The 26,701-nt window shown below is 42.6% G+C and overlaps 1 protein-coding gene across 3 annotated transcripts in view; it reads right to left on the bottom strand.

The window, feature by feature from the left end:
• Positions 1–26,701, bottom strand: part of AKAP7 (A-kinase anchoring protein 7) — a 268,593-nt gene that overhangs the window by 139,552 nt on the left and 102,340 nt on the right. For all 3 annotated transcript variants that reach the window (XR_003941462.1, XM_030196544.1, XM_030196545.1), the window contains one exon: positions 17,288–17,435. Coding sequence is in view for 2 of the 3 variants with exons in the window: in XM_030196544.1 (XP_030052404.1) it covers positions 17,288–17,435 (148 nt within the window). In the remaining variant the exon portion in view is untranslated. The remainder of the gene's footprint in view (positions 1–17,287; positions 17,436–26,701) is intronic.

Genomic DNA, 26,701 nt, shown 5'->3' with positions numbered 1-26,701 from the left:
CAAAAAAAAACATACAAGTGAAAAATACACAACATTGAGCCATTGGGATGTAGGAGAAGCCAGCATTCTTAGTAGACTGGCCACACAAACATCCCAACAGAGCTGTGGGGCACCTTAGGGGACACTGCAGTGGTCTTCACACAAAAGGTACCAGGTACACATCTCACTGTTGTTCCCTTATATTGTAGAGTGAGCCCTCCAAAACCCACCAAAAACCTACTGTACTACTACTACTACTTAACATTTCTAGAGCGCTACTAGGGTTACGCAGCGCTGTACAAAATACCCAACTGTACACCACTATATACGTGGGTACAGCAGGTTTTTGGTGGGTTTTGGAGGGCTGACACTTTCCACCACAAGTGTAACAGTTAGAGTGGATTATGGCCCTGGGTCCCCTTCTCCACAGTGCACTGCACTGACCACTAGGCTACCCAGGGACCTGCTTGCTGCACAGTCTCAGATGTTGTAGCCAGTCCTATCATAGAGGCTGGTATGTACTGTTTCTTTTACGTCTTTGGGAGGTAGGAGGGGGTCGGTGACCACTGGGAGAAGGGGAGGTCATTCCTTTATTCCTGCAAGTCATTTAGGGCACTTTCTGTGGCTTAGTCATTATTAAAACAGATCTAGCTCAAAATGCCTTAGTTTTAGTCCTGGACATTTTCATTTTGATCCATTATGGCTGAAAAACGTTCATTCGGTGGGGAATAACCAGCAATCCCCTACAGAATATTCCCGGTAAGCGGCTAAGGGCCTTATTTACTAGGCTGTGCTACAGGCGAGCTAGCGTTTTAAGCACATGCTAGCACTAGAGACACGCATAGGAATATATGGGTGTCTCTAGTGTTAGTGCATGCTAATTTTCAGCACACACTAAAAGCGCTAGCGCGCCTTAGTAAACAGGGCCCTAGGAGATAACTGGATATAGCGCGCGATATAGCCGCTATCCCCAAATATTCAACATATAGCCGGCTATTGTAAGCGGCCACATCAGGCCATGTAAATAGATGGAATATCTTTGCCCACTTCAAACTTAACCGACAATCTCCAAATATTAATTTAGGGGGTCTTTTACTAAGCCGTGGTAGCGTTTTTAGCTCGCAGTAGAAATCAGCTGATGATAAACACTGAGACGCCTATTATATTGCTATGGGCGTCTCGGCATTTACTGCAAGCTAAAAAAACACTACCGTGGCTTAGTAAAAGACCCCTCTAGCCAGTTTAAACTGGCAAAAAATAAGCCAGATATTCAATGCCGGTCACCAGAAATGGCCCAGCACTGAATATCCAGGCTGACCACAGACAGCGGGCATTAGCCGTGCTTCCTCCCGCATTCTGAATATCAGCCCCTTGTTGACCAAGAGGCATATTTTCAAAGCACTTTGGGAGGCTAAGTTCCATAGGTTTCTATGGAACTTTGGGAGGCTAAGTGCTTTGAAAATGAGCCTCCAATTGTACTTACTGTGTCTGGAAGAATGTTTTTTTTTTCAGTTTTGGTCTCTGGGTTGTGGTATTCCCTAAGCATAGGCGGTCGGTGGCCCAACTGTTTGGGGAGGCTAAATGGGGCGGGGCCAGGGGTGGAGCTTACATCCATAATTGTCTGACAACACACAGAAAAATAAATAAATAAAAGTAAAATAGTCACAATTAATACCTTTAAAATTGTAGAGGGATATGAACATGGGTGCCCTAGTTTACAGTCCACTGAACTGACCACTAGGCTGCTCCTCTGCTCTACAAGGACATCTATATGGCCATTTTTTGAAAACAAAATGCTGCCAGACAGATGTCCTTGTCCCTGTTTTTTTTGGGTGGGGGGGCATTTCAGTTTGTAAAATGGCTGTTCATTTTGGGCATTCTCATGTAATTTTGAACAGAAAACCCAACATATTTCCTGTTTGAAAATGCCTGTGAGATGGACATTATGAACAAGACATCTCAATTTAGACATCCTTTTGAAAATGATCCTTATTACAAACACTAGTTATACTGCCATTAATGACCAAAGGCTATATAAACAGGGAAAGGGGAAAGGAAAACCTAAAAGAGAGAGAGAGAGAGAGAGAGAGAGAGAGAGAGAGAGCACTATGGGCAATGAAATCGAACTGTCCTTGACCTGTGTAATTCCATTGTTCTGGTTTCTCTGGATCTTTCACCTGCCTTCGATCTAGTAGCACCTCCTCCTTCTCTACTGCCTGGATGACCTTGGAATTTGGGGGACACTTCTAAAACGGTCTACTTCCTACCTGAATGGCCAGTCCTACCAGGCCCCAATGGCTCTTCTCTCTCTAGATCTGATCCTATCTCCTGTGGTGTCCTACTGTGGTCCCTTCTGGCCCCTAATCTCCTTGATATTTTTCTTGCCCCTCTGGCTCTACTTAAACCTGAAAGCACTCACTCACACACACAAACATACATACACACACACACATGAATACTCACACACATACAGTCTTAGTGCTGGGAGCATATTATCTGGAAAGCTGTCATTCCAGTTGGATAGTTTCCATCTGGAACCTGGTCAAATTTTTCTGAGTGTCACTGCTGTGTGTAAATGTGAGTGATAGGTTTCTGCCCTCTCAACATATCATCACCATCACAGTTATCTTTTGAACTGTTTCCAACTTCAGTTTCAATATAAAGGAAAATGTGCCTTACGGTTCAGTTCTTTCCCTTCTGCAATCAGTCGCAATTGGCAAAGATGTGGCAACTGGATGCTTAAGAGTTTCACTGACTTTTCTGCTGCCTTTAGCCAAAGCAGTGCTACTTTTAGTCTTTTACTGCCCTGAAAAGCTCCGTTCTCCCTCCAGCGCTGGCAATTCCCATAGCCAGCCTTCTGCCAGCTTGCATCGTCGGGGCCTCTCCTCAGGCGCATCTCACTGCTGCGGAAAACAGGAAGTTGCAGAGTAGGTGGGACGTGCCTGAGGAGAGGCCCCGATGATGCAAGCTGGCAGAAGGCTGGCTATGGGAATTGCCAGCGCTGGAGGGAGAACGGCGCTTTTCAGGGCAGTAAAAGACTAAAAGTGACGAGATCATGCGGACAGGGCGCGGAGGGGGGGGCGGCGGCGGAGAAAAATACAATTTTGTTTTGGCATCGGGGCTGCATGTGGAGGAGGAGGCAGGCGAGGAAAGGTCACAGCTTGGCTGGGGAGGCTTAGCCTCCCCAAGCCTCTTATACGGGGTGCCTATGTCCCTAAGGCTCTCCATTGTCTCCATTACTTTTCAATCTCTTTATGTCTACCTTTGGATTGATTAAATTGAATTGGGATGAACAGTTATTTTCTTATGCAGATGATATTTTGATGATTGTTCCTGTTTTTGCTAATTTGGGTGACATCCAGGGCCGCCGAGGAGGGGAGGGGGTATTCCATGGGCCCGGGCCTCCAAGGGGGGCCTGGCGCAGGGGTCTCTCTCTCCTGCTTTTGACGGGACCCGGGTGATCACGTCCCGACAGGAGCAGAAGAGAGAACTCCAGCGTCGGGCCCCCCTTGGAGGCTGGGGAGGACCAGGAGGAACAGACATAGCAGGACCTCTGGTTTGGCGGGCGGGAGTCCCCCACAGGCCCCACCAGAAGAGATCTTCCTCCAGCGCTGCTCTTCACTCTGTCGCATTGCCTGCCAAGTGGCTGCTTTTCTCCTTAGGCTGCACATGCTCGGTTTTGAAAGTTCCGCTGGTTGGTAGTTCTGGCGGGTGGCAGCAGCAGCGATCCTGGGGGTCGGCAGCCCCTGCTCCAGGCCCGGCTCAGCCTCTCAGCGGCCTTGGTGACATCATTAACAGATTATCTTCTTGTATGGATAGGATCCAGCACTGGGCGTTGACTAACATGCTGAATAAGACAGATGTGCCCAAAACTATTGTACTATCCTCTGGTAAATCTTTACCAATAGAAGACAGAGTCCTTTGACATATTTTAGATTCATCACTCTCTTTAGAGCCTCAGATAAATCATCTCTGGCAAAAACAAAACAAAAAAAACATTTTTAAACGGAGACAATTTACGTCTAATTCGATCATATTTTGATGAAACATCCTTTGCTTTGTTGGTTCAGATGCTAATACTGTCTCAACTTGAGTACTGTAATGTTCTTCATTTAGTTCTATCAGGTTATTAAACTTCAACTTATTCAGAATAATTCTGCACAGTTGATTTACAGGATTAAGAAATTTGATAGCATTTCACCTTTTCTGGCAAAATTACATTGGCTCCCAGTACAACCTCAGATTTCTTTAAATCAGCTTGTTTGATGTTCAAATTTTTTATGGTCTTACTTCTGAATTAGTAATCAATTTATTGATGGTTCCATTGTTGAAGCATTCTTCTCGTTTGCAAGATCAACTGCTGCTTCATCCGCCTAAAGGTAAATCTTTTGAGAATCTTTAATACTTTGTTTTCCTCTTCTGTGACTTCTCTTTGGCATTCTCTACCTTTTACTTATAAGAACGGATTTATATTATTTATCATTTCGTAAAAAGTTAAAACCTTTTTTGTTTGGTAAATTTTGATTAGGATTTTTTGAGGTTTTGTTATTTTATTTTTGTTATATTATGAGGGACATTTTCGATATAATGTCTAAATCGGATTTTGGACATTTTGCTGAAAACGTCCAAAATTCGAACGGCAAACATAGCAATTTTCTAACCAGAAAAATGCTATCTTTTTGTTTTGAAAATGGTCATTGCAAGATGTTTTTGTGCTCAGTGTGCCTCTGTTTTTAGACCATTAAAAAAAAAAAAAAAAAAGTCTAAGGGAAAAACGCACAAAAACAAGCCATTGCGGTGTATGGGGCCAGCATTCTTAGTAGACTGGCCACCCAGACATCTCAGCAGAGCAGTGGAGCACCCTAGGGTGCACTGCAGTGGACTTCACATAAAAAGTCCCGGGTACACATCTCACTGTTACCCCTTATATTGTATGGTGAGCCCTCCAAAATCCACCAAAAACCTACTGTACCCAACTGTACACCACTACAATAGCCCTTATGCCTGCAGGTGTCACCTATATGTGGGTACAGTAGGTTTTTGGAAGGCTCATACATTCCATCACAAGTGTAACAGAGTGGAATATGGGCCTGGGTCCCCCTCTCTACAGTGTACAGCACCAACCACTAGGCTATTCCATGGACCCGCATGCTGCTCTAATAGGACTGCCAATAACTTCTGAAGCTATCATAGAGGCTGGTGTGTACTGTTTCTTTCACATCTTTGGGGGGTGGGAGGGGGTCAGTGACCACTGGGCGAGTAAGGAGGGGGGTCATGCCTTAATCCTGCCAATGGCTATTTGATCATTTAGGGTATCTTTTTGTGACTTAGCCGTGATTGAAACCAACTAACTTTTAACATGGATGTTTTTGCTTTGTTCCATTATGGCAGAAAAACATCCACGTTTTTGTAATGCCCAAATCCCACCCCCAATGCATCCCTTTGTGATTTGGACATACTGCATAGAAAACTATCTTAAAAATTAGTTTTGAAAATAGTGATTTGGATGTTTTGGCAATAAAAATGGCCATCTACCGCTTTTTGGTCGTTTTTCTGTTTCAAAAATGAGCCCCTATATTATCTTGTAAACTGTGGTTTATTGTTATTATTTTGTAAACCGCATTGGACCCTGAAATGGGGGTAAAGTGGTCAATAAGCGCTGCATTGGCATTGGTATTAGATTCGATGTGTTGTGGCTTGCTATATTTTTGAAAGTTAATCTGTAGAGTTACTAATGTGCACTACGTAAGTTAGGTCTCACTGCATAAATGAGACCTGTGGAAAATAGCATGCATTAATAGCGCTAGTATGCACTAAAGCAGTAGAGCACATGGTTATAAATTTGCTACAAGACTGTTCGCTTAAAAGAAGTTTCTAAGCATTTTGTAACATCCAATTTCTCTGATTGCCCCCTAAAAACTTTTATAAACCATCATATAGAGGCCGAAAGAATTTCAGTTTTGGTTTCTGAACTGCTGCTGCTGTTGCTACCACTTCATTTTCGGCAAAAACTGACACCCCCCTCCCCCACTGTGATCACTCTCCGCTACCACCGCCAATCTCAAAATGGTAGCCAAGACCTCTCACAGACGTCTCGGCAGCCATGTTGAGTCAGCAATGGCAGTGGGTATGAATGAGTGGGCTCCATTCCTGTACATGAAGAGGCACCTAGACCACCATGGTTTGTTAAGGTAGGCCTGGGGAGGGCCTAAAGGGTAGTTGGGCAGCCTGGGGAGGCCAGGTCTCTGCTGGGGCGGGGGGTGTTTTCCACCGGGAGGAGGGCGGGCAAATCATTTTTGGTTTCAGCTTTGGATCCGGAGGAAATTGAGCAGCAAATTTCAGCCACAGATTCAGTTTCGGCCAGAACCAAAACTACTGGTTTCAAGCGGTGTTTATCATCATGGGCCATTCACTAAACCACATTATTGGACTGACACACCCATTCTAGATTAATGTCAGCATGTGAGGTGTGGCGCCTAACACCTTCCCCATTCCTGTTACCTACACTGACTACGTAGTCTGTTACCGTTAGATTGTAAGCTCTCTTGAGCAGGGACTGTCCCTCCCCGTGTTTAAACTTGTACAGCGCTGCGTAACCCTGGCAGCGCTATAGAAATGCTAAGTAGTAGTAGTAGTAAAGCTGCAGAGAACATTTCCCTGTGATACTTTTTGAAATAAAAGTACTTACTATATTTAATATAAAGTGCCCAGCAATAAAATATTCATAAGTGCTTTATAAGAAGTAAATGGGTGTTTCTGATAGTCTAAAAAGGCTGCCCCTATCATAGTACACAAGTTTAGCTGCTGACAACATGTCAGGCTCCCAACCCAGAGGGTTGTGGGATTCTTGTGAGTCAGAGCTAGCCCAGAACTGGCCTGGCAGTAGGAAGCCTGGCAGTAGGAAGCATGGTTGCCGCATCTCAAGAAAGATATAGTGGAACTGGAAAAGGTGCAGCGAAGGGCGACTAAAATGATAGCGGGGATGGGACGACTTCCCTATGAAGAAAGACTAAGGAGGCTAGGGCTTTTCAGCTTGGAGAAGAGACGGCTGAGGGGAGACATGATAGAGGTATATAAAATAATGAGTGGAGTGGAACAGGTGGATGTGAAGCGTCTGTTCATGCTTTCTAAAAATACTAGGACTAGGGGGCATGCGATGAAACTACAGTGTAGTAAATTTAAAACAAATCGGAGAAAATGTTTCTTCACCCAACGCGTAATTAAACTCTGGAATTCGTTGCCGGAGAACGTGGTGAAGGCGGTTAGCTTGGCAGAGTTTAAAAAGGGGTTAGATGGTTTCCTAAAGGACAAGTCCATAAACCGCTACTAAATGGACTTGGGAAAAATCCACAATTCCAGGAATAACATGTATAAAATGTTTGTACGTTTGGGAAGCTTGCCAGGTGCCCTTGGCCTGGATTGGCCGCTGTCGTGGATAGGATGCTGGGCTCGATGGACCCTTGGTCTTTTCCCAGTGTGGCATTACTTATGTACAGTAGCAGGCCCAGTCTAAATCAAAATATAGTAAATAGGTATGTCATTCCAGTATGTCATTCCAGTTTCCATAATAAACTACCTTTATGTCAAGGTGGGGAAGCCTTTGAGTAGCCAGAAGCAGAAACAGATGGTTTGAAGGGCTATAAGAAAGCATCTCTAGGGGCCCCACCTCCTGCATACCCCAAATATCTTTTCTGAACTATGTTGTATGTTCTTTTGACTACCTGGGAACCTGCTGTGCTAGCCAGTCCCACCAAAACCCATATAGCCCAAGGTATTTGTCCTCCAGAGGGCAAAAACACAAGGTAAATTCATTCTACTTGTTTGGAGACCAAAAATGTATTTGAATTACATTCTGAACTGTTGACCCTTTGAGCAATAATACCTAATAAGAAGACTGATGGCTATTTATATAGCTTGAGCTAGTGAAAATGTCAAATAGATTTATAGCATTTAGAAGACATTACAATAAGCTAAATCAAATCCACCATTTTATCCAATCAGTAAGGTGGTTTGTAGGTTAATGGTTTATTTTCTTTCTTTCTGGCTCAGGCAGCACCACTCATCTTACCGCTGACACTAATCTGTGCTTGGCAGCCTCTGATGGAAATATGCTATCACTGCTGAACAATTTAGTATCCTTACCCACATATCACTGGATTGACTTGTCCATCATTGTTTACATTTATATTTATACAATAGAAGGTACATTTCTGAGAGCTTTAGACATTTTTTTTACATGGGTGAAAATAGATTTGACCTGCTTAAGAGGGCAATATTTCAGTACGTGAATATTGAGGCATCTGAAAGAAAACGTATACTTCATTTTATTTATTTACATTTAGATAACTCCTGTTCACTGGTAGCTCACGGTGAGTTACATTCAGGTACACAGGTAATTCTTGTTTACAATCTGAGGGGTTTTTCATCAAACGGTGTTAGGGTTTTAAGTTGTTAATTGGCCCTTAACGCGACTTAAACAGCCCAAACGCCACGTTTCTAAAAATACCATGGTGATATTTTGCATCTCATTACTATGCAAATACCCTTATTCTAGCTCAATGTCTGGTATAAATGCTTGTGCCTAACTGCTATCAGTTAACCATGTAACTCACCTTAGCACATAAGTGCTAGGCACGCCCTCTGATCCACCCGTGCCCCTCTCATGGTTATAAGCCCCTAGTAGTTGCGTGCTAAAGGAATTAAGCACTAAGGTTACAGAATACTAACCAAGTGCAGTTACATATGTAACTGTAAAGTAGTGCCAATTAGAAACAATTAACTTCAATTATTGTCAATTAGCGCCTAATTTTAAAAAATTATGCACGTAAAGCAAAGTAACTGACCTGTAGCAGGTGTTCTCAAAAGACATCAGGCCAAAAATTCTTACATGTGGGTGACATTATCCAATGGATGTTGACCAGCGAGTTGTAGAAATTTCTAGTAGCATCCCACTGCACATGCGCTGGTGCTTTCCCGCCCAACGCGTGAGCTCGGGTCCCTCAGTCAGTGGAAAAAGCTAAAGAATGCAACTGCAAGGGGAAGTGGGAGGGTATATGAGAATACTTGGCCTGCTGTACTCAGAGAACATATACTACAGGTGAATAACTTTGCCTTCTCCGAGGACAAACAGGCCACTGTATTCTCACATGTAGGAATCCCTAGCTACCAGGCTCGGTGAAAACAACAATGCTAGGATAAATAGGGACTTGAAACGCTGAGGCCTCTACTCAATCAACCTAAAACAATTTCAGTACTAGTTGTGGAGGTGCAGCCTGGAACAGCCAAACTGGGCCTAGGAGGGTGGAGTTGGTTTCTAGACAACGAACAAATTCTGCAGGACTGCCTGACCGAACCGGTTGTCACGTCGGGTATCCTGCTCAAAGCAGTAGTGAGATCTGAATCTGGGGACCGATGACCATGTTGCAGCTTTGCAAATCTCCTCTATGGAGGCTGACCTCAAGTGGGCTACTGAAGTAGCCATGGTTCTGAAAGTATGAGCCTTGACATGAATCTCTAGAGTCAGCACAGCCTGGTCATAAGTAAATGAGATGCAATCTGCTAGCCAATTAGAAATTGTGCTTTTGCTGATGGCTACCCCCATCCTGTTTGGATCAAAAGAAACAAAAAGCTGGGTGGACTGTCTATGGACTTTAGTCCGCTCCAGATATAAGGCTAAGGCTCACTTGCAGTCCAAAGTATGCAGTACACTCTCACCAGGATGAGCATGAGGTTTTGGAAAAATATTGGCAGAATGACTGACTGATTAACATGGAACTCTGACACTACCTTAGGAAGGAACTTAGGGTATGTGAAGAGAATTACTCTGTTATGATGAAATTTAGTGTAAGGTGGACCAGCTACTAGGGCCTGAAGCTCACTGACTCTGTGTTCTGAAGTGAACGCCACCAGAAACAAAACTTTCTAGGTCAAAAACTTCAGATTAAAGGAATCAAGCAGCTCAAAAGAAGTTTTCATCAGCTGGGTGAGGACACCGTTGAGATCTCATGACAGGAGTTTTGACAGGAGACTTTGTTAATAGCAAACCTCACATGAAGCGAACAACTAGAGGTGGACCGGGGGGGGGGGGGGGGGGGGGGCGCAGAGGTGGACTAGGGAGAAAGCCTGTTAAACATTTACCAGCACACCACTGCTTTGAGGTGCCAATGTTGAAAATGTCTGCACAGACATAGGAGCCTCAGGGTGAAGTTGGGGCTGACCCATTGCCTGAGCAGCCTGTTGCTGCAGCATCTGCGCCAGCTCCTCCATGAGTATGGCTCAGAACCACTCATCGAAGGAGGGCACTGGCAAAGGCAGGGGAGCCAGTAAGGTGGCAGCCTGAGAAGTGGTTGGTATTGAATCAGAAGCGGGAACTGGCTGCTATGAGGCTCGTGCCCTGGCACCTCTTCCAAAGATGGGAAGTGCTCTTCTCAGTGCCGGCACATCTCAGGTATCAGGGATGCCGATGCTCCAGTGCTCAGCACTGCAGTCCTTCGGTGCCGATAAGGATTGCATTAAATCCATATGCACCCTCAATATCAGGTCTGATGCTCGGTCTACGGGCCGACTCTCAGTGCCTGATGTCAAGACAGGTGGAGACCTTCTCAATGCAAGTGCACTCCCAGTGGATGTAGAAGCCTTCACAGCCTTTGAGGTTGATGCTTCCAGTGCTGATGTCGATCCTGATGCACTGGTCTTTGAGAAGCCAAAAAGTTTCTCTTGTTAGGCCTGCCGTGCCCTCTGTGTCCTCAACTGTATTTTTAAAAACAGAGAACAAGAGTTAGGCTCATGGTTAGGTTCAAGGCACCCGATGCACTATGAGTGTGGTTGTTACCAAAATCACCCAATTACATTGGGCACACCTTTTGAAACCACTGGGGGTCTTCAGAGACAATGAAGACAGAACTGCAGCCAAATTAAACTCTTCAATTTTGAACAAAAAAGGGGCAGAGGCCAAATTGAGGTTGGTGCTCCGACCTAAAATGGGCCTAGCAGATGTGAAAATGAAAGGAAACTTGAAGGGCCCCCAAAAAATTATAAAAAATAAAAGGAATTGGAAAGAAAAGAGGAAAGTAACAATAAAATACTTAAAATGAAGAAACAGAAAGCAAAAAGAACCGCAAGGGAAGGCACTGCAAAGTTGACAAAAAGACAGGCACTGAGGAGAACACAGAGACGAGTCCTCTTAGCTCCACGGAAAAACAAAGACCAAGGAACCTGAGCTTGTGTGTTGGGCAGGAAGGCACCAGCGCATGCGCAATGGGATGCTGCTAGAAATTTCTACAACTTGCTAGTCAGCATCCGCACCAGGCTCCACTATCACCCACATGTGAGAATACAAAGGCCTGCTTGTCCTTGGAGAACTAGAAGTACTCTGCAAACTGCGTGTGCAATTTTGCAAGCTAAGCGTAAAAATGGGTACACAAGATTATAGAATTAGAGGGTTAATCACCAGGTGACAAATGTAGTGATAAAATGACTTAACTTCTGTCATGACACCAATATATTAAGTCACTATTTCTCCCAGAGGTAATGTCTCCAAATGAGTTAGTTTTGCCTGTTCCATGGCAGTTTTGAGTCATTCTTAAGCCAGAGTACATTTGAAGGCGTATTTTCAAAATACTTAAACTTACAAAGTTTCATAGTAACCAATGGAACTTTGTAAGCCTAAGTGCTTTGAAAATGAGCCCCAAAGTATTTCAAGTTTACTGCTCAAGCCAAAGAACTTCCTTCTGGAGATCAAAGGATATAAATTGTCTATGCAACTTATGAAGGTGCAATCAAAATAATGGCACCCAAAACAATAAAGAAAAGCTTTCTGTACCATTCTGCCACCTCTTTTTAGTCTGTGATTGCACTTCTTGGTACTTTAGGATCTTATGTCTCACCATACTTTAGACAGAACAGCTTAATTCGGACACATCTGCTTGCAGTGTGTTCGTTTTTGTTTTATTTTGCTTTCTTTACTATTATGTCTGGTTGTTTTGCATTAAGCCCTTTTGCCAGTTAGAATCAGAATGTCCTAGGTGATCACAACTCTTTCTTCTCAACAGTTCTCTTAGGGTCATTTTTCTGGTACTAATATTATAATGTTTATACAGTGTCCAGTGGATAAGCCACGCTACCTTATTGTGCCTTTCTGCACACAGGACTTCTGACATCAGCATGTCGCAGCAAGCAACAAGATGTGTAAATATTTCCACTTCTGTTTTACCATTTTTTTCTATGCTTATTTAAACCATCTTGTCTTGTGCTGCAACTATCAATCTCTTATCTTTGGGTTTCTGTTCACTTCTCTTTAACCATTCTTCTGTCAGGTTTTGATCAATTGCTCCTGAAATAACACTTTGCATTTCCTACTCTATTTATGCACTTGCCACTTGTTTTTTCTTGCTTGCTGCTAAGAATCCCTTCCTTTACAGTTTTCTTTTTCTCTTGTTTTACTGTTGCTTCCTCTCTTGCATATGCTGGTAGCTTCTCACTCATTCCTTCTATTCACTGAAATGCTTGCCCAAGTTTAAGGAATGCAGACCGATTCTGGATGTTTGCCTTAATACTTCAACACCTCTTACGTATTTTGGTCATTAATGCTGTTAAGTATACCTCGAGGCCTAAAACAGTAGCTTTGTATAAAGTCCTCTGTATGGCTGCATGAGTCCTGTATGAGGACAGAGTCGCTGGATATCAATTCTCGAGGGGAAGAAACTGTAAAATGAATATTACAAATAAGCTGAGTCTTTCTTGTTATGTGTAAAGTGATGATGGGCCATTCTTACACTTATTCGCTGGTTCAGAAGAACACTAAAATAGCACCTATCAAACCACCAGACCAATTAATAAGGGCACAGTTGGCTTCTGGCAAACCCAGTTTCAGACCTTCTGCCACATATTCCTGCTATGTTATGTAATATGTAGGATACTTGTTTTGTTTTTTCAGACTTCAACATCCATAAAACAATTATCGTGTATAATTCTTGTATTATTTCCTTACAAATGTGAATACGTAAATTGCTGACAAAAGATATGAGTTTATGTTATAAAGGGACATAGGCAACATTATAGAATACCAGCATAACTGGCTATCAACATGCCTAAAATTTAGACACTCACACTGATGCCAGCTGTAAGTGCATGTGCCTATGTTGAAGGACCTGCGCTCTGGTTTGTTCAGGAAGGCCTCCCTCCCCCAGACATCCAGGGATTTTTCCAGGAAATCCCGCAGAAGCTCATGCACTGCTCCACTCTCCTAGGCTCCTCTCAACCCCGACTCAAAATAATGACTCAGCAACTCAGTCAGGACCATATATATTTATATCAGTTTATGCAAAGCAATTTCCCAAAGGTTCAACAAAGGTTCAAAATCACAGCAGTTTCTGTAAAGCATTTCAAAGGGTCCAAAAATCCCCAATAGTTCATGTAAAAAAATTTCCATAGGTTCAAAAACCCAGCAGTTCATGTAAAGCCGTTTCCACAGGGTTCAAAATCACCACCCACTGGGCCAGCACTATCTTCCAGCCACCTCTCCCCATTGGACCCTCCAGGAAAAACAGCTTCTCAGCTCCCCTTTGGAGAAAACCACCTTCTTCCTTTTTTCATCCAGTTCCCATACCAAGCTCCCAACTGCTGCTTTATCTCACCTTTTAGTTTAGCTAGACCTGAGGTATCTATCGGCTCCTCCTGATCTCTTTCCTCTCCCTTTTCTGCCCCTTGCCAGTCCATGGGTTCCTCCCCACACCCCTCTCCCAGCTGCCCCTCCTTTCCTTGATTGGGCAGAATCAGGACCTCCTCCCCTAGCCTAGTTCTCTGTGTCAGGGTTTTCCAATTCCCCGCCCTTGTCCTTCTCTCTCAACCTCCTCCGGGGGCTGATGGGAATGGAAGTCCCTGCTGCGATGGTATGCCTCCCTCCGGGACTGCTGGGAAATGTAGTCCTGCATTCTAGATTGCGCTCCTCTTGGGGACTGGTGGGAGTTGTATTTCTCCTTTCTCCACTTCTCTGGGGAATAGGATCTGCTCCTTTCTCTAGCCCTGTCTTCCCTCCTACCCCCCTCATATTCCTTACAATGTGCAGCAGGGACGCACGTAGCTTACAGTATTCTGTAAGTTACGCACATTAAGTGGGAGCTCCACCTATGTCCCATCCATTCTCCACCCCTCTTGCAAATATGCACTATGTAAGTTAAGTGGATGTTTGCAGAAGAATGCTTAGGCACTATGCTAGTATTTAGACATCAGTGCACACATACATACATAAATGCTAGTATTATAAACATTTCCACATACATAATGTGAGCATCTACAGGGTGAGGCAAAAAAGTAACCCCCTAGAGTTTATTGCCACTTTCTCATCAACCGCTTTGAATTTCAACAAGAAATTTTACACATTTATTTAGTCATCATACTTATGTATCACTGTTAAACAACATTTAATTATCTTAAGCTATGTTGATGTTACTGACATTTTTACCTAGCGATTTTTCTGCGTTAAAAATGTTTGAGCTAAAATACCATAAAATAATATCATTCAAAGGATGTGTCAGAATTTTACAGTCACTGTGAATGCTCAGTGTGTCCACCCCCCAGCTTTAACATAGGCCTTCAGTCACTTTGGGAAATTCTTAACAGTCTTGTTGAACCGTCCCTGTTCCAGATGGGCTGTTCCAGATCATCTGCACCACTTCCTTGAGTTTGGTGATTGTTTGCGGCTTTGGGTGCAGTTTGTTATAGGCCTCCCACATTGCTCCCCAGACAGAAGTCTACGTCACTGTGACATCATTAACAGTAAGCTGGCACCCCATTTTTTTTTATTTTTTTAAATAATGGTAGTTTTACAATGCAAACATTTTTGAACACATGAAAATTACTGGGTGGTCATGCTAAAATGTCTATAACTTTGCCTTGTTTAAACATGATCTTATTCCACTCACCACATAAACGTAGATAGTAACAACAAATAAAGCTGCAAAGTTTCATGTTGAAATTCCAAACAGTTACTTAGAAAACAACAGAAAACTCTAGAGGGTTGCTTTTTTTTTTGCCTCACCCTGTAGGTTAACAAAATTGCCCCTCATTGGAGTAATTCCACAAATTTCAAGTTTCAGTTTATTTCTGATATACCGCAAATCATATAAATATAAATGGTTAACAAAGTATTTTAAAAATGGAATAGAAATAATAAAATACAAAACGGGACAAACAGGGAAGATAAGATAAAAACAACAGGAACACACAAAAGAAATAAGAATCATACTCAATATCAGAACCATGATAAACATATAAAAAGGGAAGGTGGGTGAGGGTAAACACATAGAGGCATGCTGTGAAAAACAAGTATGGAAATTTTGGAAAGAGAAAAGAATAAAATGGGTTATGAGAAATGGTTGTTTAAACAGGAGAATCTTAAGGGCGATTTTAAATCTCTGGTAAAATAATTCAGCCGTGAGGGGGGCTGGGAGTGGATTCCAAAGGGATGGGGCAACAACGCTAAAGCAGGAATGATGAATAGTGTCGAGCCAGGTATGGCGATATGAAGGCACGGTAAGGAGAAGTTGACTGGAGGAGCGAAGGGTACAAGTAATTTTGACAGTGGTATTCTGAATTAACTAAAGTCTCTTGAGTTGGATAGATGGTAGGACCATGATAAAGGGAATTACAGTAATCAATTTTTTATATAATCAGACACAAAAGCAAAATCCATAGGGAAGACACTTTAAGAACTGGTCATATGGAACAGATTTGTTGCAGGGTGAAAAAGCACTTCTTCACAACGTTAGAAATTTGACTGCGGAAGGATAGAGCTTTGTCCAAGGTAACTTCAAGGACTTGTCCAGTTTTAGGTGGAAGGAAGGTGTGTAAATGGCAGTATTCTAGACATTTATGTTCATAAATGCCTCTTACAGATTATCACCAAGCACAAAACTACATGCCACAGTTTGATGGTGCATACTTCGCTGGTATGTGTGCATGGATGGCGATCGGGAGAAGCACAAGGGAGTGTCACAGGTACACAGGTAAATTATGAAATTCTATCATTTATGTATGCATGAACTAACTTCAAGGTATGGGCACTTATACTGGTTATAGGGCTAGTGTAAGTGATCATTTATTAATGTATATGCGTTGGCAGCCTGCCCGTTTGTCCGAGTTTGCGGGCAGACTGGCTTGTGGATGGGTGGATAGGCCTCAGGGTATCATTCTCTCCCCTCCTGTACATACCTTATCGTGCCTGGTGGTCTAGTGGCCTCTTCAGGGCAGCAAAGAGCCCCTTCTTTCTTGCCCAGGGGTGCCGCAGACCGCTGTTGCTGCTGGCGCCACTTCAAAATGGCTGCTGAGAGTTCTAGGCACAATAAGGTATGGGAAGGGATGAGATGTGGATGGAGTCATGTGGGTGGAGGGAAGGAGGATGGGAGGGAGTTGTAAAAATAGGTGGGTGAAGGGAAGTTGGAAAAAAGATTGGGGAGAAGACATAAATGGAAGGGGGGAAAAGAGGGAAATACATAGAAGGGGATGGAGATAAATGCCTAATGTAGGCACATCCATTTGCACCACATTTCAGTTGGTGCAAATGGCCACACCTAAAGTTAGGCATGATTCCCAGGCATAAGTGCTATACTATAAACCGCACCTAACTTTAAAAATAGCCCTTTTTCGGTGCCATATATAGAATCTAGCTCATAGGCTCTATTCTATAAGGTACATGAATAGTTTATAGATTACTATAAAAATATGTGCATCACTTGGTGCACCTAAGCATGTCAACTTATGCCTGGCATTGGAATGGCATAGGAGGGTACGCTTACACATGGATGCACCAATGCTGACATTACACTAGTGTTCTATAAAGAAACATACAGTTATAGAATTGGCACTAAGCACACATCATTGGAGCACCTAGTCTGAGGCACCAATTTATAGAATTGCCCCCATAATTTTTTTAAACAAAGTAGAAGGCACAATGGAATTCAAGTACAAAGAATTTGGCCTACTTACTGCTCTCACCATCTTTTCATGGTCTTGAAGTTTTCCATCATTTTTATCTATTTTCTATTATTATTTAGTTTTGTTTTTTGTTAGTCCACAGTGAACTTCAAGGTGTCTAGCGGAATATAAGTTTTTTTACTATTGTATTGTATATTGTATTTTGAGAGTTTTCCCCTCACCAAAAATACAAGGCTTGACAGCAGGACAATCTTCTATCCAAAACCTGCCAACAAACTACATCAGCCATGAAGACTTACACAAATAATCAAATTACAAATAACTGTATTTCCATTGCAATCTAAACACTCTTATTTATAAATGCCTATGTACTCACCAACAGTGATAGTGCATTCACAGTGGTAGTAACCATTTGGCTGCTTCTTCTTCAGCATGGCACAAAGATCAAGGTTGGTTACGGTTTCATCTCCGAAGTAATGGTTTTTAAAGTCTTCATATAAACTTGGATCAATTTTTTTCAAACCCTAGACATATCAGAATAAAGTTCTGTTAGCCAACTGTTTCACTATGAGAACAGAATGAGTAGATTATGAATTCCTCTCATTTAATGGTTACATTTTTGAAGTTGGCTCTTTACTTTCTCTGTGTGGGTCTAACAAATTGAACAAAGAAATGTGTGAACTTGATGTGATGTTACCTACTCTGGTAAAGAAATTTGCATATTATTATGGTTACTAACTAATATAGTAACATAGTAGAATGGCAGTGCCGTTTCCAGAAATGCTCAATGACATGACAATGAACTCTGACATCACTGAGATCCCAATTAAGCCTAACTGACCTGTTTAATTTTAGGAAAGAAAAAGGAACAGGGATTTCAAAGTTCATGGGAATTGGAAATACATGAAAAGGGTGCACAAAAACTACTATGTGTGGCAGAAATTTGAATGGATTTGTATGAATATCTCAAAAGTTATGTGGGAGAAGCAACTGATACCGGTATAGGGTAAGAGACAGAAATAAAAGAAATCATTTTGTACAGCATTAGCCAGTTCCCCTCTTACTTCCTTATAAGGCAACGGCTAGTTTCCCTTGTCTATGTCCTTTTTCTTTTTTGGCTCTGATTAATAATAGCCTGGCCACAGGTCTATTTTCCTCAGTTTAGAAACATGCTTCCTTCTATGCACCCTTTGCGCCTTCAACAGTCATCTTTGGACCCTGCAAACCCTTCCAACTATCACTCAATTTCTCCTCTTATCTTTCCTTCTAAAATTCTGGAAAAGACTATGCAGTCAATTATGCAAATGTATAAACATGCACACACCAGAACAGGCATCTATACACACATTGCAAAAGTAAACAACTTCTACAGAGTACATCCAAAACTTAATTTTTATTTTCTCTTTTCCATCTTCCAAAATTCTAGACAGCAGATGTACAGATCAGTAGGACCCAAAGCAGTCCAAAACAATTAGTCAGAAACAACACAGTTGTTAGGATTAATCTTTGGTTTAGAAAGCAAAACCATGTTTATGTAAAGTCTGGATAAACAAATTAAAACAAAGTTTAAAGCAAATGCCCTTAATATGTAATATTTGGAGGCAATAATGAAACACTGATGAAATATTCACTTAGCAAGCAGCCTGAGTCAACAGATTTATTTTCCACTGAACATAATTAACTTTGTATGAACTTGGCAGCTAATAGTGTGCTGAACTGGACAATGTTGTCACATTTAGACTGACTCTGGACAAAACCTCTGCACGAAGGAAGCCCTTCCCTCATTATTCAATACCTCTCTGTGAAATAGTAATAACAAAAAAGGTAAGTGCATTTTTATAATATACCACTGCATTCCACATAACAAAAGGAGCAAGTTCCCACATGCCATCTTTTTCTTTAGGCACAGGAAAACAAGATATTAAATGCTCCCAGGTCTCAACCTAATTAATGTTTTTTTAAATTGTATTTATAAATAGTAAGTCTGATTGTTAAGCACCTGATTCTCATAACATGATGTCTGTTTTGGTGGCTCTTTACTAGGTGAAAACATCTCTGCCTGAATACAGGGAGTCCCTATAACCAGCCCTTTATTTTGTCAATGTGGTTCAGCACTATAATGTCACTAGCTCCACCTACACCGACACTATCACCATAATATTTTTTTGTGTTTTTTCTCCATTTGTCTTTTTATACCAGAGCCAGCTATTGATATCTGAGATACTCAGTTTCAGCCTCTCCAATCACTTCTAGCAACAAAAAGAAAAAACAAAGCATATCCCAAAATATGCTCCTCCCCTCAGCTTCAACTCTGCTTAAGAGAAATAGGGCTATAGCAGAAACACCCTCCTAGCACTTATACCTTTCTACTACTCCCTCCTGTGATGCTCAAGAAAAAGAAAGCAAAGTATTTACAAGTAGAACTCCAAAAATCAAGGGATCAAGTCAGTCTGGATTTTGGGATTTTATGGATTCTCAGGCGGCAGTACTTTTAAAATTCAAATTTCAGGAAGAATAAAGAGCTGAACAGGCACATTTTGTTGATCCTCATGCAGCGTCTCTCTTCCTCTTTCAGCTTCTCTGCTCCCAATGCAGCGTTTCTCTTCCCCTTCCAGCTTCTCCGCTCCCTATACAGCGTCTCTCTTCCCTTTCCGGCTTCTCCGTTTCCTATGCTGCGTCTCTCTTCCCCTTCCAGCTTCTCCACTCCCCATGCAGCACCTATCTTCCCTTTTCAGCCTCTCCGCTTCCCAAGCAGCGTCTCTCTTCCCCTTCTAGCCTTTCTGCTCTCCATGCAGCGTCTCTTCCCCTTCCAGCTTCTCCGCTCCCCATGCAGCGCCTCTCTTCCCCTTCCAGCTTCTCTGCTCCCCATGCAACGCCTCTCTTCCCCTTCCAGCTTCTCTGCTCCCCATGCAACGCCTCTCTTCCAGCTTCTGCTCCCCATGCAGCGCCTCTCTTCCCCCTTTCAGCCTCTCCGCTTCCCAAGCAGCATCTCTCTTCCCCTTCCAGCCTCTCCGCTTCCCAAGCAGCATCTCTCTTCCCCTTCCAGCCTCTCTTGTTCCTCATACAGTGGCTCTCTTCCAGCCTCTCCGCTCCTCATGAAGTGCCTCTCTTACCCTTCCAGCAGCTTCTCCCCTCCTCTACCATCCTTCCCCCTATGCAATATCTCTATTACCCTTCCAAAATCTCTCTTCCAGCCACTCTGCTTCCCATTCATCTCCTTCCCCTTCTAGCATCTTCTGTTTTCAAAGGAGAGGCCCAGGCCCCCAAGGCCCCACCATGGTTAACCTCATCCTTCCTCCCTCCCTCCTTATGTTCATGGCCGGGCGTCTTTCTCCCCTACACTCAGTCCTCTACATGGATCTCTCTCTCTCTCTCTCACACACACCTTTCCTGAAGTCTACGGTGCGGCAGCCTTACTCACAGACTGCCTCCGCATTCACCATGTCTTTCCCCACTGACCTGTCCCACCCCATCCAATGCAACATCTTGTTGTCGGAAGAGCACATGGGTCAGAGGGGAATGGCACGATACATGTGGAGGTAGCCTGTGTATAAGGCTGCCGCTACTGCCGCAGCACCAAAGACTTCAAGAAAGGTGAGAATGTGACACAGCAGGTGTGGGGAGAAAGCCAGACAATGCATGTAGGGAGCGAGAGAAGAAAGGAAGGGGGAAGTGTAGCCACAAGGGGTGGGGGTGGGGGTGGGGGCAGAAAAAACAAGATGGTCCTGATTTTCAGCATCTAGATCTTTGGACTTCTACTGTAGTAGTACAAATTCAGAAGTTAATTATCATTGCAATGCAGTACCTCGTTCTATATATTCCATCTGCATATCTTCACTGTCAAATGACCAGGGAGTCGCTGTTTCAACTTCCATACATTACACTATTTACTGTTTCAGCTGCTGAAAGACACCTCTCCATCTCCCTTCCTCCCCATACATGGTTCAAAAGAGTATTTTATATTTTATCAGGGAAAGGCTCCTCTTCCTACCTTCTCTGCTCAGGGAAATCTGCTGGACATAGGTTCTGTGGGCTTATAGAGCTCACTCTTCAACCCTTCCCTAAAGGAACAGGAAACCTAGGGATCTTCTCCAAATTCCTTGCTGGTCTGCCAGTGCTTCTCACAGAGGCAGAGAATCTCTCTCAATTCCTGGCTGGCATTCTGCTATCCTTATCTATACCACACAATATATATAAAAAAAAATCAGATCACAGTTGTTATATACTAAGATGCACTAGCTGTTTAATACATTCATTTATTTAGATTTCTCACACCTTTTTCAGTAGTAGCTCAAGGTGAGTTACATTCAGGTACACTGGGTATTTCCCTGTCCCTGGAGAGCTCACAACCTAATTTTGTACCTGAGGCAATGAAGGGTTAAGTGACTTGCCCAAGATCACAAGGAGTAGCAGTGGGATTTGAACTGGGCACCTCTGGATGTCAAGACTGCTGCTCTAATCTAAAATGCTACTGAAATTGAAATGCTAATCACATTTTTTCCCAAAACTATGCAAAAGTTTCAGGCCAACAGCAGAAGCTGAACAGAGGAAAAGCCAAGGTGAAGAAGGACAATCATTTTCACACTGCACATTTCAATGAAACTCTGCAGACAATGAATTACCATCCTCTAACAGTGTAGGTCTGGGTTAAAAGTTAACAAAGGACACTAAATATTAGCACACATTCTTTTCAATGTTAGAAAGCTATCTTGGAACACACCATTTTGGGGTGAAGAATGTGCAGGGACTGCGCTTTTCAGTTAACATGGAGATCGCAACTGTAAATGTTAGCACAGCACATAACAGAAATCGGTTAAAAACCAAGTAACAGAAATCAGTGTAGCTAACTGTATTGCCAAGCAATTAATGTGCAGTTGGAACACTTCTGACCCTGTTGGCTACATGGAAGCAAAACATACATACAAATGAGGATGCCACAAACACAACCAGCCAAAGGGTAAAAGTCAAAGTCCTTTAATCAAAGCACCAGGGACCGAACCTGATACGGTCTGTGTTTCAGCAGGAAACTGCTTGCTTCAGGGATCACAGCAAAACTTTCCCAACAACATTAAAAAGACAGGGATGCTGCTGGATTTTACTGTGTTACTCCATCTGACCAATTTTACTGTCAGATCTGTCTTGATGTATCATTACACTGCACCAGACTTCTCTGTCTTTTTACTGTTGTTGGGAAAGTATCACTGTGACCTCTGAGGCAGGCTGTTTCCCACCGAAACATGGACCGTGTTGGGTCCAGTCACTGGTGCTTTGATTAAAGGCCTTTGACTTTTACCCTTTGGCTGGTTGTGTTTGTGGCATCCCCTAATTTTGTTATCTACATGGAAGCCCTCCCAAAAAATGCTTGAATCTTAAACATTACCTGCAATCTCATTGGTAGCTAATGCTATTCCAGTTAACAGTGGTGTAGCTTTGTCCCAGCTTTTCTTGTGTTTCAATACAATCTTAGTTGCAGTATTGTGAATGAAATGGAATTGAGATGTGGATAAGATCTGCCCAATGCAGAGTTGCAATAATTCATATGTGGCATCATTTATTTATTTATTGCACTTGTATCCCACATTTTCCCACCTCTTTGCAGGCTCAATGTGGCTTACAATACATCATGGATAGTGGAAACATAATAGAGAATAGACATTTAGTATTACAGAAGTATCTTGGGTAACATGATAATGATAAAGCATGATAGTAGTATAACAATCAAATATTAAAGACAATTCTGGATGTAAGTGGAGATCACTTTTGTTGATGCCTTTGTTATGCCTTGTTAAAGAGATGGGTCATAGCATGCAAAGGTCAGATTGATGCAAAATGGGCCGCAGTTGTTGCCCTAATCATAGAAAAAAGAAAGCTCTCTTGGTCACAGCAGCAACCCTATCCTCAAAGATAAGGAATCAATATAAATACCCAGGCTCTTTAACATACTCTTAAGACCAGTTTATATGCCCCTCACAGAAACATTAGTTGAATAAAAGGCATAACACTGTGAAGTAATACAAAATAAACATTTTATACAATCTAAAACTGATTCCTCAATAACAATATGTGCTGTCTTTGTAGGTATCTCTCAAAGATTAGTACTTTTATGATTAGACATGATTTGGAAGGATTTTGAGTCAAACTTGAAAATTATGTTATAAGCAAAACTTAATACAGAAGATCCCATGTGTTTAACCTTATTTTACATTCTTACTCATTTAAATTCTGTAAATAGTTATAAGTTATCCTACAGCAGCACACTACAGTTAACATGATCAGTGGATCAGGGAGGAAATGAATATGGAGTTCTGTCTTCTTGGCTCTGAATCAGACAGTCCTTTGTTTGCTAGTGTGTATTATTTACACTGCTGAAATGCATTTATTGGCGGCTCTTCTTATAGTAATCCTGCCAGCGCCTTGCTGTGCAAACAAAACCTTCTGTCTTGGTTGGTTTACTCCAAGCTAATTACCGATATGTTACAGCTGTGACATTCATTTCAGGCTCTTGCATTTTCATAAATGGATTCTTTAGTGCCAGAAATGAAATGTTTTTCACATACCTTCCTGCAAACCACAGGAAACAGTGGAATCCAGTGGCAAGTCAGATCATTAAGAAAGAGATCATCAAGTTCTCTGAAGAACTCCAGCTGAAAATTCCCTTTCACTTTAAAACAGAGCCTGATGGTTACTGGCGGAGGTCTTTATTTGTAAAATCTTTATTTCCCTGGAAATATATAGGCCTTGTTGTTTGTACTGTAGTCTTTGAAGTTTGGATTATATTGCCACTGTTTGTTGTTTTGTCTTTCTTATTCAATAAACCTGTTTTTCTTATGTTTAAATAAAGCTCTTCCATAATTTGAAAAAAAAAAAACACTACTCACCATATCAAGTATTTTACTGTAACTATGGCAAGCCATGTTTCTTTTACATTTTTGTGTGCAAACTGAATGTGCTCCCTTTTTGCCCTTTATTTGATTAATCCTGGTAACTCTCATCTTATATTTTAAATTACAGCTTAGATGGTGAGAGAATAGGTGAGGCATTCTGCACAGAATTAGAAAGCTTTTAGCCTCTAGGTTACCACTTTAAATGTTGCTCATGTTGTTAGGCAGTGAACATCATTCTCATAGCTTACTGGAAATGAAGAAGTGATCTCAGTCTAGGTCCCACTGGCCCACATGCCCACATCCAGTGCTTTTTTTGTAGAAAAAAAGGTGCCGGTACTCATTATGGGTGGGGTCACCACATATGGCTCCACCCCTATGATAGCCACACCCATATTAGCCACACCCCTTATACCAGCTATGGCGCATATAAACACTATACACAAATGTGCAAAAACACACTCAAAACATTATTGTACCATACCAGCACTAACTTTTAAAGACTTTATTCATGAAAAGGCAGCGCAGTAAATATTACACCAGGCCCTAAAACATCAATGCCACACCTAGTGAGCAAACAGAACAGGACTGCTGCAAGATCTCCAAACTAGCACAAAACAGAGACCGACCCTCAGCAAATATGAAACAAGGGACCACAGACCAGTAATAGAGACATGAAGGCAAAACAGTGAACTGGAAACCTCAAGAAGTCAGGTTTTGCATGGACAGCAATAGTAAAGAAATAAATACTAAAATGCAAGATATCAGAGATGGGCATTTCTAAAAGCTCCCAAAACTGTGCAAGGAAAGACACTTGAACTCTACTGTATAATTAACCTCAATATTTAAAATGGAGGAAAAAAAGACCTCGGTTGCAAGAGGACACTATGGGGGTATTTTTTGTATACATATATAGCAATGTTAAAAATGCCTTATGTCATGTCACTATCTTGTATTCCATTACCATGCTGCCCAAAATACTTCTGTAACACTAAATGTCAATTCTCCTCTCATTTCCACTATCCATGATTTATTGTAAGCCAAATTGAGCCTGCAAAGAGGCGGGATAATGTGGGATACAAATGCAATAAATAAAATAAATAACATAAATAAATTTTACAAAGCTGCGCTAGTGATTTCTGTGCAGTAAATGAGAGGAAGCCTATAGGAACTGAATGGGCTTCCTCTCATTTACCGCACAGGAATCGCTAGTGCAGCTTTGTAAAAGAGGCCCCATATGATTAAGTGTCGCAAATCAGCTGTGGATATTTTTCATGGGTCAAAAACCTCCATTTAATATTTTGATGTGTTTATGTTATTTTTAAAATTATTTTACTTTTTTGGCTTTTTCTTCAATTATATATACAAATATTTCCAAAAGCTGATATATTTCAATTAGTAAATTCAGAATAAAATATTTCTTTCTACCTTATTGTCTGTGCATTTTATTTTCCTAGTCACGCTGGTCCAGTGTATTTTCTGTTTTTGCAGGATCCCATCTCCGTTTGACATTTCTTCTGTCTCCAATCCATGTACACCATCAATCTTCCCTCTGTGTCCGTATTGGTCCCATCCAGCATCTCCATTTTGTGTCCCTGTCCCTATCCTCCATCATCCACATTCATCATCTGCCCTCTCAGGGTCTCTATCCTCCCATTACATTCAGCATTTTCCCTCTGTCTTGTACTTGTACTTTAAGAAGAGAGTTTATGCTGAAAATGTTCTGCCCAGTGTAGGATGCAGGATTTGGGCTGGTGATTTGGCTGAATGCAGGCTGAGGCAATTGACATAGGATTAGGAGCTGTAGAATGCTAAACTCTGAGTGCCTTAATTAGAACGTTGAAACAGGCAGGGACCTCGTGGGCAGGCCTCGTAAATGACTGCGGCCATTGACTCGTTAGCCCCTCTGGTCACCACGCGTCTGCTGCCGCCTCGAAGGGTTGCCACTTGGGGTGCGAACTCTGCTCCGCCGCTACTGCTAGACTGTCCCTGAACAGCCCAGCACCCTCCGACACCACCGTCGCATCGAACACCGCAGCGCCAGGCGCAAGGCTTCCAGTCTCCCGTGTATAGTGCGCGATGGTCCCCGTTACTGCAGATCCAACATGGGCAAGGCGAGGAAGCCACGGGAACGTCAGCCCAACAGCGGGAGCCGCGCAACAGTTGGAGCGGGGAAGATCGGTCACCCGCCCCAGCCCTAAGCGACCGGCAGCCTAGACCCAACCACTGTTGTCAGGATGAGGCCTCGCAGTATGCCACCGAAATCCAGGCCGGAGGCAGTTGGATGGCAGATGAATGGCAGCTGAGGGCCTGCCACTCGCGCAGCACCCTCACAGCCTGCCACCGAAACTCTGGCCGCGCGCAGACAGAGGCAGCCTGCCTTAATCGCTGAGGTGTCGCTACTGACAGTGATCAAGGCAACTTAGCAGCACCATCAATCACGCTGCGAAGAGAAGCCTGGGACAGAGCCTGGAGGTCATGAGGGGGAAGGGGGAGACCGATCGCTGCAGTAAGAGCAGGTAGGCTTTTAAATTGGAGGTGCCTAAAAAAAAAGGTGCCGGTACGCCGTACCGTTGCGTACCGGCACAAAAAAAGCACTGCCCACATCACTAAGAAAAAAAAAAAAAACCATGAGCACCATTTGGAACAAACTGATGCCATTGTTGACATCCTCAGCATACAATCTATAAAATGCATGCTGACAAAGCAGTATCCAAACATTAGCTATGTCACTGCCCATGCTCTGTATTCTAGGAATAATTTTATAAACATTTGTCCATGTGTAAATCCTGTTTCTCATGCCAAAAATCACTTTTAATAAAAGTTTGTGTCTGCATGCATGAGTAAAAGGTGCATGAAAACAATTTGCCTGTGCTTTTGCATACCCTGGGGCACACTTTGGGTTGAGT

Source organism: Microcaecilia unicolor, chromosome 3, assembly GCF_901765095.1.
Source record: "Microcaecilia unicolor chromosome 3, aMicUni1.1, whole genome shotgun sequence".
In the NCBI taxonomy this organism is placed as follows: Eukaryota; Metazoa; Chordata; class Amphibia; order Gymnophiona; family Siphonopidae; genus Microcaecilia; species Microcaecilia unicolor.
The sequence above is the reverse complement of the archived record's forward strand: the minus strand, read 5'-3'. Positions and strand labels throughout refer to the sequence as shown.